The 15154-nt window shown below is 34.2% G+C and overlaps 1 protein-coding gene across 12 annotated transcripts in view; it reads right to left on the reverse strand.

Moving 5' to 3' along the window:
- Positions 1-15154, reverse strand: part of WDFY3 (WD repeat and FYVE domain containing 3) — a 253850-nt gene that overhangs the window by 45225 nt on the left and 193471 nt on the right. For 10 of the 12 annotated variants that reach the window (XM_081304729.1, XM_081304731.1, XM_081304728.1 and 7 more), the window contains 7 exons: positions 14431-14613; positions 13121-13278; positions 11996-12073; positions 10432-10659; positions 7348-7401; positions 4987-5155; positions 2203-2366 (listed from right to left, as the gene is read on the reverse strand). In XM_081304729.1, coding sequence (XP_081160855.1) covers positions 2203-2366; positions 4987-5155; positions 7348-7401; positions 10432-10659; positions 11996-12073; positions 13121-13278; positions 14431-14613 — 1034 coding nt within the window. The remainder of the gene's footprint in view (positions 1-2202; positions 2367-4986; positions 5156-7347; positions 7402-10431; positions 10660-11995; positions 12074-13120; positions 13279-14430; positions 14614-15154) is intronic. The other 2 variants (XM_081304736.1, XM_081304734.1) reach the window with 1 other exon arrangement.

A 15154-nucleotide genomic window follows, 5' to 3' on the forward strand; every position in this document is an offset into this window, starting at 1 on the left:
ATCAGAGTCAAACAAATGTCAAATAAATGTCAGTTTGAATACACTTGCTATACTATTCAAACTTAAAGCAATCAGAGCAAAAGTTGTATTCATGAGATTAAATAATTTTTTAATGAACAGAGAATAAAAAGTTGACTGCCAGAGATTGCAGGGACAAGAATGGAAGAGAAAAGATGCTGATCAGAGGGTAAATAATTATATCTAAACTGGAGGGTTAGCTCTAGTGATCTGCTACTGCACTACTCAGTGGCCAAGGTGAATAACAGTGCATTAGATATTCCAAAATTGCTAAAGTAGACTTAACATTTTCACCATACACAAAAATTGTAAATTGGTGAAGGGATGGATATGTTAGCTTGATTGAATCTTTCTATAATATTTTTAGACCCCTCCTAAATATCATATTGTATCCCATAAATGTATAAAATTAGTCAATTAAAATATAATTAAAAAAGTAAACAAAAGTTCTAAAAAGGAAAGCATTGCAATAAATTTTCTAAAACATCTAAATGAAAGTCAGTGTTCATTACCACATTTGAATCATTTTAATCATAAAAGGGTAGACTGTAAGAGAGAAAATCTTGATGTACTCTTATTTTGGGGGTGGTGGTGGTACTGGGGCTGAACCCAGGGCCTCACACATGTTAGATCTGTGCTCTACCACTGAGCCATACCCTCAGCTCCCTGATGTACTATTAAAATAACTCTATTTGCAGTATAATATCTACATATGTATACACACAGAAAAAATGTTTATTTCATAAGTGTATACCTTGATACAAAGTTTTAAATGCTAAAAATACAGTGTAGTGAGCCAGTAACATTCAGATTCAGGCACAGGAATCCACTCCCCCTTCCAGGACCCCCAAGCAGACTCTCTTGTGCTTCATTCCTACCTAAAATGCTTTTACAGTTACATGATTGGTTCTCTGTATATTTTAACTGAGGATTAATCAGGGCATATATGTGAACAGAAATGTTTTAATTATACTCCAACTTCTGATTACTACTTCTTAGTGGGTTTGATCTCAATAGTTATACACCAGGATCTAACATAATAAGCAAAAAGGACATTCTTTTAAGGTAATACTCACTAAAAAGTCAATTCCTTCCTCCCTTCTTTCCCTTTGTTTATCCAAAAAATTATTCTTTTATTTGAAGGTTTATTGCGTATCTTTCATGTGACTGGAACTAAATAAGGAGGTGGGTTAGGAAAAATAATGCTTGCCTATAAGGGCTCACCATTCAGGAGAAAAGAGAGATAGGAATAAATAATTATGAAAAGAGAATACAGAATGACAAGCTTGTGCTGGCAAAGCAGATAAAAAGGGTTCTTGCATATGAGACTTACACACATTCAAATAATGAACAGATGACAGTCAGGAGAATAGAGGTTACACATGTGAGAGAGGGTCATTTTGGGAGGAAAAACTACGACAGAGTTTAAAAATATGGTGGGGGGCTGGGGATATGGCTCAAGCGGTAGCGCGCTTGTTTGGCATGCATGCAGCCCGGGTTCAATCCTCAGTACCACATACAAACAAAGACGCTGTGTTCACTGAAATAACTAAAAAATAAATATTAAAACTAACTCACTCTCTCTCAAAAAATATTTTTAAAAAATAAAAATATGGTGGGAATAATGAACTACAAGGTATACAATGCTTTAGGGGCTCAGGCAACAAGACAGTACAGTAAAATTAGCCTCAAAAAGTGGACAGGATGGAGGAGGTTGAGAGAAACAGAATGTATCATAGTCTTCTGTGAGTAAAAGAGAACATGGCTTAAGTATAAGACTGGAGATAATAGTGGATTGGCTGAAGCTCTTTTGTAGGTGGTAACTAGATGTATAGAAATGCAGAAGAAAACAATAAGGCCAGATTACTGAGTGGATTATTTACCTAGACAAGAAACAAACCATTATGGCAAGAGATGTAGTCTAATAAAGGTTATAGAGGAAGAGACTGAATTAGGCATCAAGGGTTAATACAATATTTGATGAAACTTTATACTGTTAAAATAGTGTATATATACAGGTCAGGAAACCCCTCATAACATGAAAGAGGTGGCACACAGAACCCCAAATTTTCTTTGTACTGTATTTCACTCCAGAGGCTAAAATATTTATTTTCTACAACCACTCTACCAACTTGTCTTATAATGTTACTTAAATACAATCCTTACTTTTTAGAAGCACAGTACCTTTTCTCCTTCCTCTAATAGGCGCAGTAAGGTGGCATTGTCTGTTTTTTCCTCCCCCTCCATAGAGCTGCTCTCAGCAATCTGGTCTTGTAGTTGCTCCTGGTTCTCCTCATCTCCTCCATCAGGTGCAGAACGAGAGCGTTTTAGAGGAGGCTTGACCAGACCTACAGTATAATAACCAAGAGGACCATGTGATATTGTAGGGACCATGTAGGGGAGAAGTAGTCTCATGTAGTCTGCTATGGTTTGACTATGGGCCTTCAAATGCCCTCGTGTTAAAGGTTTGGTTCTCAGTTTGGTGCTACTGGGAGATGGTAGATCCTTTGGGTGGGCCTTGTGGAAGGAAGTTAGGTCATTTGAGAGAACTTTGGAAGGTACAGAGAGGCAGCCCAGCTCAGTGGTTAGCAGCAAAGGCTTGGGAGGTATGACTCTGGAAAATTATTTGCCCCTTTTGAACCTCAGTTTTCTCATTTATAAAAGTGGTACAGGAATAGTATCTACATCAGAGGATTGTTGGAGAACTAATGAGGTAATTCATGTAAAGTGCTTAGTATTATGATTATTGCACAGTAAATTCTCAGTAAGATAAACAGAGTTTAGCATACTTAATAAAACTGTGTTGCTTATAGACCAGTGCCACTAAGGGGATATCATGAATAAATAATAAATGGTCAATTTCTGGCATAAAAATAAAGATAGCAACTTATAAACATATTATAAGAGATCCCACTTATTTGGAGGCTCATGAACACTGGTCAGGACTCATTTCACAAATGGTATATTTTTTCATACATGAATAAATTTAGTCAAAACGAATCAAAGAGATCAGAAACAGAATTTTTTATAATTCAGGAACAGATCATTTATTTTCAAATTAAGGAAATACTTTAATGCCAAAGATTGATAACTATATTAAAAAATCATAAAAGGAGGATGATAGTAACCAGTGAGATTCCAAAGTACGGGAAGGTCTCAAATGCACTCTAAATCACACATTTAATTAATATGTAATTAATTAACATTAATTAAAAAATTCCTCAATTACACCATCAAAAATAATATTATAGCTGTCAGTAATGATTGCTCTAATCATTTTGGAAAAGTATAAATCAGCCTGTTAGGAGTCTTATCTTTTGAACATTAGATATCAGAGGTTTGCTTTGCCTTGACAAGAACCTTATTTTCATATACAAAAGAGTACAGTCACTATTCAGGAAAGAGAAAATCCTGATGATTTTCTGATGCAAAGGTGAAATTATTTTTAGGTTAATGAGTCAAAACTTTCAACTCTATGTGTAGTATAACATCTTGTATATTACACCAATATTTGTGATGTTAGTTCAATTATAGAAGGAAAATCAGGCCAGAGAAGTTAAGTGCCAATGACCCAAACAGGAGTCTAACTGAATTATAATTTGGCTTACATTCAGGAACTAATGCTTTGAACCCAGTTCTATAACTTTGCTGGTGTCATGTCAGCAAAATTATAAGGCTTTAACTTCTGTTCACTTATTAAAAGTTTCACAGATTCTATGACGATATTAGAACAGTTATGAAATATTCAGTAAGTCAGAATCATCACAGGAGAATAGATAAGTTATAATACTGGGGAAAGTAAAACACCATTTAAGATGGCAGTTTTTGTGGACACAGTTGTATATGATTAATTTTTTTAAAATAATAGGACCTGAAACTCATTTTTAATTTACTAACGATTTTAAAACTTATTTTTAATCTGCCTGCTTTTAATTTAAAACCTTTCAATTAAAGCTTCTAAATTTATATTCCAGAGTTTTATTTTTTGAAAATGAGAAGACTTTTGAATTTATGGTCGATCAGTGATCTAAAAAAAAATTAAAACAATGGATTGATCTACTTATTTAATATTGATTAAATCCCCATTTTGTGTCAGATGTCTGCCAAAAGCTATCAGGGAATCTCTGGCTCTGAGAAAGAGTCACTAATTACAGGAACACGTACAGCAATGAAAACTCACTGATCCTGCTTAAGAGATTTATAAGCAAAGTGCTGTCGGTGAACAGAGAAATTACAAAAGGTTTCTGAGGACAATTTGATATTTCACCTGTCTTCAAGACTGGATAAGATTTGTTCAGGTACAGATCACGGAAAAACTTTAGGAAGGAGGAAGACAGCATTTGAGTTAAAGGTATATATATATATATATATAAAGTTATAAAATGAAAAAAATCCATGCCATTTTAGTCAAATTCATCATCTACCAAGTTCCTGAAGTCTATGTTTGAGATTCTCTCTCTCAGTTCATAGGAAGAAAAACCATTATTTCATATTGTTGGCTAAGGTATACTAGTGAAACAGTACATTTTTTCCTCCTCAGTATTGTGAATTACACCAAGGGGAGCTTGACCACTGAGCTATATGCTTGGCCCTTTAATTTTTTATTTTGAGAGAGGGTCTCACTAAGTTGCCCAGGCTGGTCTCAAAATTGCAATCTTCCTCCCTCAGTTTCCTGACTAGCTGGGTTTATAGGCATGTGCCATCATACTGGGCTAGTGGTTATTATTTTATATATTTATTTAGTTATCAGGGCTTTCGCTTAAAATATCAGGTGCCACACAAGTCAGTGAACATACTGTACAAACCTGGAAATTATCTGTTTCTGTTTGTCAGCTTTTAAGAAGGATGGGTTGGTAAAATATGTGCAAATACTTCTCAGATTGGCCCTTAAAATTGCTCATGTTTTCATGTAGATATATAAGCAATGCACCAAATGTGTTTTAATCAGAATCAAAGAGGAAAGCTGACCTTTGACTTTAGCAATCGTGTCTTCACCATGCTCTGGCTCTTGCTGAGTGGCTTCACCTTCGGTACTCTCTACTATGGCATCCTGGACAATGGCTGGATTGCCAGAGGCCAGTCGAATGTAGTATTCTTTACTGTCATAACTTATGGCTCTTCTGTATCGGGCAGGTTTCTAAGAAATAACAAAAGATTATGACTCAGAAAATTATCTCCAAGAATTAAAACACAAGCTTCTTGAGAAAAGGCATGCTGTCAAGATGTCTTTGTGTTCCCTTTGATAGGGGCTTTTAGCTGATGATTTACAATAAATTCACAAGACTTCTGGGTTACGTTTCTCTGTTTTAAAATTTCATTAATTTTTTAAATAATATACATAAATAACAATATTAACAGTTTTGTTCTTTGACAAACAGAAACAGAATTTCCAGATATGTACAGTATGCCCTGATGGATCTGAAAACCTCCATTACTGAAGGGCATCCTGCTGCAGGGGTGCCATATGGGTTGTGAGGAGCCTGGAACTTTGCTCTTTACTTCCACCACAAGTAAAGTAAGAAATTAGGTGGGCCACCTTCCAGTTGGAAGTGTATGCCTCAGATACTTGAAGGAAGAGAATCAGATCTGCTTATCATTCCCCATAGTGCAAGGTTTCTCTGGAACCCTGGAAATGGACACCCCCTTCTGAGGTCTGACTCAACAGAGGCAAGTAGTTTCATTGCAGATGGTGTTTTTTAGTTAACCTCTACTATGAGCTGCTACTTCCCAATTTAGTTCTAACTAAATCTGAATGTTTGCTAAAACATTCTTGTTGGTTGTGTAAAAGAATATGATCTATAAATATACAGATAAGGAGTATAGTGGAACATACAGAAGTGCATTTTGGTTAAGATATTAATTACTTAAGAAACATAAGATTTCATTCATGTTTTGGAATACGCATGCCATAAGAATTTTATTAAATTTTTTAAAAAATAATTTATCTTTATTCTAAAACCAGGTTCTTTAAATCATGAATAATAAGAGAGTAAGGTCTAAAATATCCTACAACATTTAAAATCACAGAGAAGAAAATTATATGTATGTAGATTCTTAAAATTTGAATTAAACCCAGATTTTTAAATAATTAATGGAATTTGAAACATATTTTTCAACCTTTCTCTTCTAAGTATTATTTTACTTCTCCTTTGCTATGAATATCTAATTTAAAATATTCTACTGTCTCATATTCTTCAAACTTGAGTAGTCAATATGTATTTATTTTAAGCAACTGCCTCCCTTCCTTTTAAAAGAATTTCCAACTATAATGCAAAAGATGTCCAGTTGGGTTATATATTTATACTGAAATACTGAACCAATTTAGGATAAAAATATACCTAACTGAAACCACATTACTCTTCTTTTAGCTTCAGGTAAAGTCTCACAGAATTAAGAGAGCTGCAAACAAACTGAGGGATGATATGCAGCTAATGAAAACTGAAAAATATTACATGACCTAGCAAAGTATTAAAATGATGTAAAATAATATTACACCATGGTAGGATCAAACTGATGTGCAAATTAATAAGATCAGTGCAATATTTTTTTAAATGAAAAAAAATGGCAGTACACTTTGTACCATAACAATTCTTTTATATGAGGTATGACAATCATCTTCAACTCAAAACTGTTGATATTTAACAAGATGATGGCTAGTTAGTGATGGGCAAGACAATGAATTAATAGACGTGGGACAACATCTGCTTTTTTACTGATTTCATACACACATATAAACTGGACCTATAAGGATTTTTTCAAAAATAATTTGAGGTACACTTTTCTTTTTTTTTTTTTTTACTGAATTATGTATTGAACCTTTCCAGAAAATAAAAGACAAATTTTTATATACCAACTAAAATAAATTAAAATCGTAATTTAGACAGCAACCATACATAGTTTCCATTAGTTCCTTGAAACAGTGAAACAATAATTGTAAAAGGGATATTCCTCCATTCTCAAAATATCTAGAAGAATTAAATAATTGAAATAAAAAAGTTGAAGATGCCAGGCTGCCCGTTACTAACATGCCTCGTGATATGTTAGTTATGCGTGAAGCCAGACATACTTTACAGTGAAAACAGTGACTATTCAGCCTGTTAGTGAGCAGCAGGCAAACCCCAGAAAGAGCTAATTAGAACAAAGCCTAGAAAGAGTAACACAGGGTTTACCAGCAGAAATGACACCAACTTTTCAACTCTCAGGAACTTAGAACAAATTGAAAGTCAATCTGTTAAGTTAGTCTAGTCTACCATGCACGAAACAAAACAAAACAGAAAAACAAAAAAACTGCGAGTAGTTTGCACTCTTTTGTGGTAATTTGTGTTTTACCTTTTGAGGAATGATATCATCAGGTGTCTCAGGTTGTTTACTTGGGATCTCAGACTGAAAACAGGGTATTAAGTACAGACACATCAGAAAAAAAAATACATAAAGAAGAACACAAAAATAAAATTTTCTTTAGGACTACACAAAGTATGGAAGATGTACTCATTCACTCAAAGGAAATGAACATGGTATCTCAGCAGCTCAATCTAATCAGTATCTTGTGGTTATTTTCTCTTTGATCAGAAGTAGTTTTAATTAAATCTTAAAAACTTCAAAAGTCTGAGTACTAGTGAACAGAACAAACTTTTAAATGGCACAGGATACTATTGTCATGTATGGTTTACAGAAAACTCTGTAGTTTTCAAAAGGGAAAAACCCCACAATCTGACTAATTTATCCTCTGGCTAGCGAGGGTCTTTAATCTTCCTTTCCCTACAAACATCCCCGGGTCTGTGATGGAACTGAGCAACTGTGTGGTTTAAGCTACCATCTACTATACACTCTCACACAAAGAGCACTAAGTGCTTGTTAGTAAAATATACACCTGCCCCTGAAGCCCAAGAAGTTATACTCCCTTGACTATTTCTATAGATACCACCTAGGGAAGGCTGAAAGCAGAAGGTAGACAGAATCATCAGTCCCCAAACCAAGAGCTAGGTAGTCACTTGATTATCAGGAAGGCAGTTTCTGCAGAGATGTTGTCTTATGCTTATGCACATAAACACACAGGTAGCTACAGAGACAATACACAGCCAAGAATGACTTCAAGTGTTCTTTCTTTCATGGTATAAATCTGCAGATGACTGCTGTACCATTCTGTACAGTACACATGAAAAGCAAATGTTTTCACAGATGCTTGCTTTCTTAGGCAAAACAAGCACCATACCACTGGCATACTTTTAAAAACGTCACATGGTTTTAATGAATCTCTTTAAAAGCAAACACTATACCTATATTGAAGGATAATCTTTAAAATACATGTCAGTGTTCTCTATTTTGGGAAGGGCTTTGGTGCCATAAATGTAGTATACATATTCACTAAAACTTACTGAAGGACCACAATACAATAAAGGTATTTTAAAGGCAAAAACAGATCAGGAAATATACCATTAAAAAACAAAGAAAATTACTGAATAGTACATTAAAGATTTGTGTATTTCATTGCATATAAAATTATCTCAAAAAAGAATTATAAAAATATTGAACTCTAATTAATCATATGCACAGAGAAGTGTTTTTGACATTCAACTCACAATGAAATTCATAAAAATAAGATAAATTGCTGAACAGGTAATGAGATAAACCAATAGAACAAAATGGACCAGTTACTATTCTCAAATCCAACTTTGGGATTTACTGTATTTTTGACTGTATAGCCCCAACAGAAATCTAGAAAAGGGGTTTCTTAACTTTTCTAGGTCAGTTTCTTATCTGTTAAGTTAGGGTAATATGAAGTGAATTTCAGTGTGCCTCTATGAGATTTAAATGAAACTGCATAAGCAGCTCACTGTGCTCTGTGAACACAGTCACGTATTACTTAATGACAGGAGCATGTCTGAGGAAAGTGCCACTAGGCAATTTCATCCTTGTGAGAGCATCATACACTGAGATGGCTGCAATGACAGTAGGCAATATAGTCTAGGAGACCACTATTGTATATTTGGTCCATTTTTGACTGAAACATTGTTATGTGGCACAAGACCACATTAGTTCTATTTATTTAATTCTATGCCTTAAGTCAGTGGGTTAACAGATGCTTCCACTTTTTGATATTTTCTGTTTTCAATATTGCTGGATTGCATATTCCATAAGATAAATGTGGTATTTAACGGCCTTTCAAATTTGCAAGATATCGAACTACCAAAACCCCAATTATTCATTTAGAAAATTCATTCCCACAGATTAACTTGCCTTATATGTGAACTATGTATGTTGCATGAATTCTACATTCTTAGAACTGTGTCCCCTTTCCCTCCACACTCCTAGTGTAATTAAATGTATCTCCAACATTTCTCAACTGCTTCTACATGTCCAATATGTAACCCATCTGTCAAAAAACAAGTTCCACATGGTGCATGCATACTTGTTCTGATTTCACAAGGCTGGGAAAAATACTGGCTTAGGTAAAATACTGATGTTAATAAGTGAACCCCAAACCCTGAATAAGTTACTTTATTTTAATCTGATACGAAAGTTTATACTTTTATAAACAAAGAAGAAAAAGATACAAATAAGGCAAAAATACTAAGGTTACTGGAAAATTAACTATTAACTGTAGTAACTATGCTCAGAAATAGAGTTCAAAAAACTTATTCCTCTTGTCTAACTGAAACTCTGTCCTATTTGACCAATGTTTCCTTATCCCCCAACTCACCAGTCTCCAGTAACCACTATTCTACTCTTGGCTTGAGTTTAATTATTTTAGATTCCACATTAAGTGAGATCATATGGAATTTGTCCTGTGTCTGGCATATTTCATTTAGTATGTCTTCCAGGTCCATTGTGGCAATGGTAGGATGTCCCTCTATTTAAAGGCTGAGTAGTATTCCACCACATATCACTTTCCTTTATCCATCTGTTACTGATAGATGCACTGATTCTAAGTAGCATCTAGATAGGCTGAACCAATAAGTATGAGATACATGGAGGTAGGGTTTGGCATGGGGGAAGAAGAGGTGATGGGTATGTATTCTGTGACTGATATAATTCTAAACACTTTGGTAATTTTAACTAACTTAATCCTCTAAAAGTCCTAAGAGGTGAATATTATTTTTCCTTTTCAAGAATAAGGAAACAGAAATCTAGAGATTCCATGCCCCATCCCCAGATGGTAAGTTGGCAGTACCAGGGTTTATATCCAGGCAGTCTGGCTCTGGAGTTGGTGATCTACTGTATTACAATGTTTACTATATTTCCCTGTTTGTTACACGGCTGTATCTCCCACCCCCCCACCCCAATCAATTTAATATAACCGATTGGATTTTCTAAATTAGCAATTGCAGGTAATGGACCTAATACGGGAAAATGCTTACAAATAAAGAGAAAGACTCAAAAAAGGTATTGTGAATTTTAATTCTGTATACTTACCGCCACATTTGTCTCTTGTTCTGTTTCTGGCACATAGGGGTAATGGTTATAAAACATATCATTTCGCACCATTTTTTTCCTCATTCTGCAGGGTCCTTCTGTCATCTCCAACATCCATTTGTCTAGATGGGAACCAATGGGGGGACCCCATAACCCTCGCTCCCGCAACAGCTCACACTCAATCTGGCACCACTCCTCTGTCACATACTTCAGAGCATTCTGCTGACGCTATGGGGGAAAGAATTCAGGTTGGTTTTCAAGCAAAAACATAACTAACAATGGAAAGCCTACAGACAACAAAATTAATTATTTGGGAACAAATGCAGTCCATGACATTTCAATCAGTATCATAAAAGTACATTTATTTATAGGTAAAAAACTAATGATTCTCTGAGAATGTGGTGTTGTGGTGATCCAAGGTGATTATTTTAGCATAAAGTAAATTGCAGACAGGTACAGGTTAGTATATGCAATATTACTAGAATAGAAAGTGGAAGGAACTTATTTCTCTGGCACAGGAGAGATGGTAATATTACTTATGAAAATACACTGAAATAGTAAAAATTGTACCAAGTACAAATATGGTATGATAAGGATAAATCCTATACTCCCAAAATATAAAATAACTCCTCCAACATATATGGGAGAAATCTAGGAAAACCAGATCAAGAAATAGAGCCAACAGAAACTTGGTAAACATTTCAAAAATTTTAGATAAAGAATATAAATATGAAAGCACGAAAGGAAGCTTGATTTTCATATAAAAATAAAAGGAAATTCATTTTCTATTAGTCAATGACCTAGACACACCATTTTTCATGACTTGGTCTAAATTCTTGCTATCTGCCAAACAAAATGTTTTAACATTAGGTGATTATAATTAATTTACTTAATGATTCACAGAATAGAAGTATACAATTTAAACTTGAAGATCTTTTTATATAAAACTAGTAAAAACGTACTGAGTGAACAATCATGAAATTACATAACAGTACTTGTATGTTCCTTGTGGGGATGATAATACTAGGGACCCAGTATTATGTCCATAAAACATTATCAGTTAATCATTTATAAATTTTTGATTGACTTAGAACAGATGCTTTGTAAACAGAATATTTAGAATAAGCTGTTGAGTAATTATGAATACAATAAGATGAGTTTGCTGAATTTAGTTTTTACTTGTAGTAAAAAAAGAATTTTATTTTGCTCATAATTTTTTATAATTTTAAGAAACATTTCAGAGAGTTTTATGCCTATTTTCACAATCTCTTTGTTAAAAGTCAGAAAGAGAAGGATGATTTTTATACTTTTATTAGGAACAAAAGTGTGTATTAAGTCAGCAGTGAATATCAAAATTTAGTTGTCTGTTGCTTTGTTCAATGCAGTTTACTTATAGGAAATTCAAATTTTTCTATATTATAATCAAGGGCCAAAACAGCTGATGGTCAGAATAATTAATTTCATCATCACCAACATAATCAGGTAGGAAAATATCAGGAGAAATAGAGTCCTTGCACACCCAAGAATTGCAAAATACACCACTGCTTTGATTATGAATTCTTACCTCTTGATATTCCTTATACTGTGTATCTACTAAGTCACGAACAACAGCGATATGAGTAAACATCCACTGAGAAATCTCCTAACAATGAATGGAAAAAGAGTCTGAATATTTCACAGAATTCCTTGGAAAAAACAATTTAACTAGCATTGAAAACAATGCTGAACAATCAGTTAAAATGCTGTCAAAAGTGCCTACTACAGAAGACAAAAGCAAATACTGAAAGATGAATCTCAATCTAATAGAGGCTTATGTGGTGGACACAGATCTGCTGTCGTGTCCCCCCCCCCCCCCCCCCCCCCCGGCTTGCTGCCCCGCTCTGGAGCACTGTCAGCACCTTCAGGGATGGCCTCAGATATAGAGAGCACCCCACAGTCAAAGGCTGGCTGAACTGGGTGTGAGAAGACTGCCATTCCAGCTCAATGTAGGTCAACTCTGACAGGCCATTTTAGCCCTGAAACTTCACTTAGTCAGCAGAGGCTGTCACTAATTCTGCATTGCAGCCTGGCATTTTCCTCTGTCCCATTCTGCTCCCTTCTCCTCCCTTCCACAGGCATCATGCCCAAGGGTATCCGAAAGTGAACAACCTGCACAGTGAGTGCCATTGCAGTTTGCTTCTTATAAAACCCAACCAGTCACAGGAGATGGCTGATACACCATTTCTCCCAGACCCTTTCCACAGATGCCACTGAAATTCTGGTATGGTGAGGAAGTACAGTAAAGAAGAAGTTAATGGTGGAGGTAGATAAATTTGTTTGTTTTTAATCAGTTGCAAGTATTTATAATAAGATTATAAAAAGTAAAAGGTCTTATGTCTACTATTCCTTATATTTATATAATCACCAGTAATAATATTATTAAATGTTGGAAAATTTGGGAAAATACATATAGTTTGTTTATAGCATCACAATCTCATATTAGGTTCAGTTATAAAATAAATATAAATATACAGTGCTCATAATATAACTTTATCATAATAAAATGGGAGAAGTTCCTGTAACCTAGCTTACTTCCACATCTCTTCTAGAGCAAAACAGAAACGTTTCATTTCAAATTATCTGCTCATGTATGTTAACAGTAGATGGTACTAAGATATTATGATACCATCAATAAAACTAAACAAAGTACCTGGGTAGAAAGACTGTGTTTATTAAGACCACTTTCCTTTCGATTCCTTCTTGATCCTGTTAACTTGGAAAGACCAAAGCCACTGCTGACACGGGACAATTTGGATTGTGTGGTGGGTACTAACGCTTCTCCTCGACTTATGCATTTCTTCTCATGGGCTATGAAATTAAAATTAGATTATTTTACAATTTTTCCATGTAATAATCAGTCTTATTTTTAATATTTTTATGATGGTTATGAACCACAACCCTGTACAGTAGCCCCTTCATTATCCTTGGTTTTGCTTTCTGTAGTTTGAGGTACCTGCAGGCAACTGCAGTTTGAAAATATTATTTGTAATGCAATGAGAAATCAAGTTATTTTGGGAGATCATGTAACTTTTATTCCAATATATTGTTGTAATTATTATATTTTCTTATTAGCTATTATTGCTAATATCTTGCTTTGCCTAATACATAAATTAAACTTTATCACAGGTATGTGCATACAGGAAAAAACATCATACGTAAGGTCTGGGATTATCTGTGGTTTCAAGCATCCACTGGGGGTCTTGAAATATATCCCAGTAGATAAGGGACACTGCTGTAGGTGTCAAAAGCAGCATGTTCCTACACATACAGGCATTTTTTTTTTTTTTTTTAGATATCACAAAAATTATTTCCTGGTTATCTTTTTGAATAATGGCTGCTTGAGGATTATTGTACTAGCTGAACTTATATTTGGTTGACATTTCACAGATCTACAATAATATGCAAATTTAGTTTAACAATTCATAATCCTTACCTAAAACTTTTGGGTATATTTTGGAACTTAGAATGTTTTGGATTTTAAAAAGGCTATACAGTATATACACTGTATACATATAATATCACCAGAGGGTCTAGGGTAGTAAAGCATAATTTAATATATTAACATACTGCAGCAAAATATATGAACATTGTACCAAGAACTATAAAAGAAATGTAAGTGAGGTTTTGGTATCAAGTGAGTTTTAACACCAAAATAATGAGAAAATCCTGGGTGTTCAGGGTTTTAATAATTTCAGAATTATAGATAAAAGACCCATGACTATGACAGTAGCTATATTAAAGCTGTGAGCAATGTATATTTTCCTTAACTCATAAATGCCTGAAGAATAATACACCTTAGATGAACAAAAAAGGACAAAAAAGAAATTCAACTATCAGCATAATCATTCTAGAATGGTTATATAATATAAATTTTCATTTGTACTGCCATCACAGTATCCTTAATTACAAATTTGTTTACTCATATACAATAGGCTTAACGGTCTCAGTAGGTCTTCTTACCCAAATGATTCTGCCAGCATTTCAAACCAGCTTCTTCTATGAGTGGCCTTGCTATAGCGATGTCCACATGACCCCTTTCATTCACAGGCAGAGTTACTTTGAAAAGCTCCTCCAAGACTTGTTTCTTACTATGTATCAACTCAGTCCACACTCTGTTGACAGCTTTTATGAGAAGCTGACGCCCTAGAAAATTTAAAAATAAATAAATAAATCAAAAGAGAATGATGGAAACACTATATAAAATTAGTTCTTATATTTCTTCATGTTTCGTATCTGGGAATTTCAACAATAGTACTTAATTATTTAAAAAAAATGCTCATATTATATCCAGCACAGTGAAAAGGGTTATTCACAAAACCAAAATTAAGTTTCCAAGTGGTTGGTCTCTTGGAAAACTTTTAAACAATCTTTACATTCATGCAAAAAGTCTATATTTTAATTTATAAAACTGGAAATCACAAATTTAATAATCTAGCATTTTCTAGATTCTTAAATATGTATGTATCCCCTTTTCCTTTTGCTTTTGTTCTTTTTATTCTTCTTTGGTGGTGCTGAAGACTGAATTCAAGGCCTCTTGTATACTAGGCAAGTGCTCTACCACACAGTTACATTCCCTGGTCCTTTAAGAGTAATTTTCAGATCTGAATATTTAAGGTGAGTGCAAAACTCAGTTAGTTGTTGAATATCTTTCAAAAGGGAAGTAATAATAAATATTTTAAAAAAG

This window comes from Spermophilus citellus (genome assembly GCF_964194105.1).
Source record: "Spermophilus citellus genome assembly, chromosome: 8".
In the NCBI taxonomy this organism is placed as follows: Eukaryota; Metazoa; Chordata; class Mammalia; order Rodentia; family Sciuridae; genus Spermophilus; species Spermophilus citellus.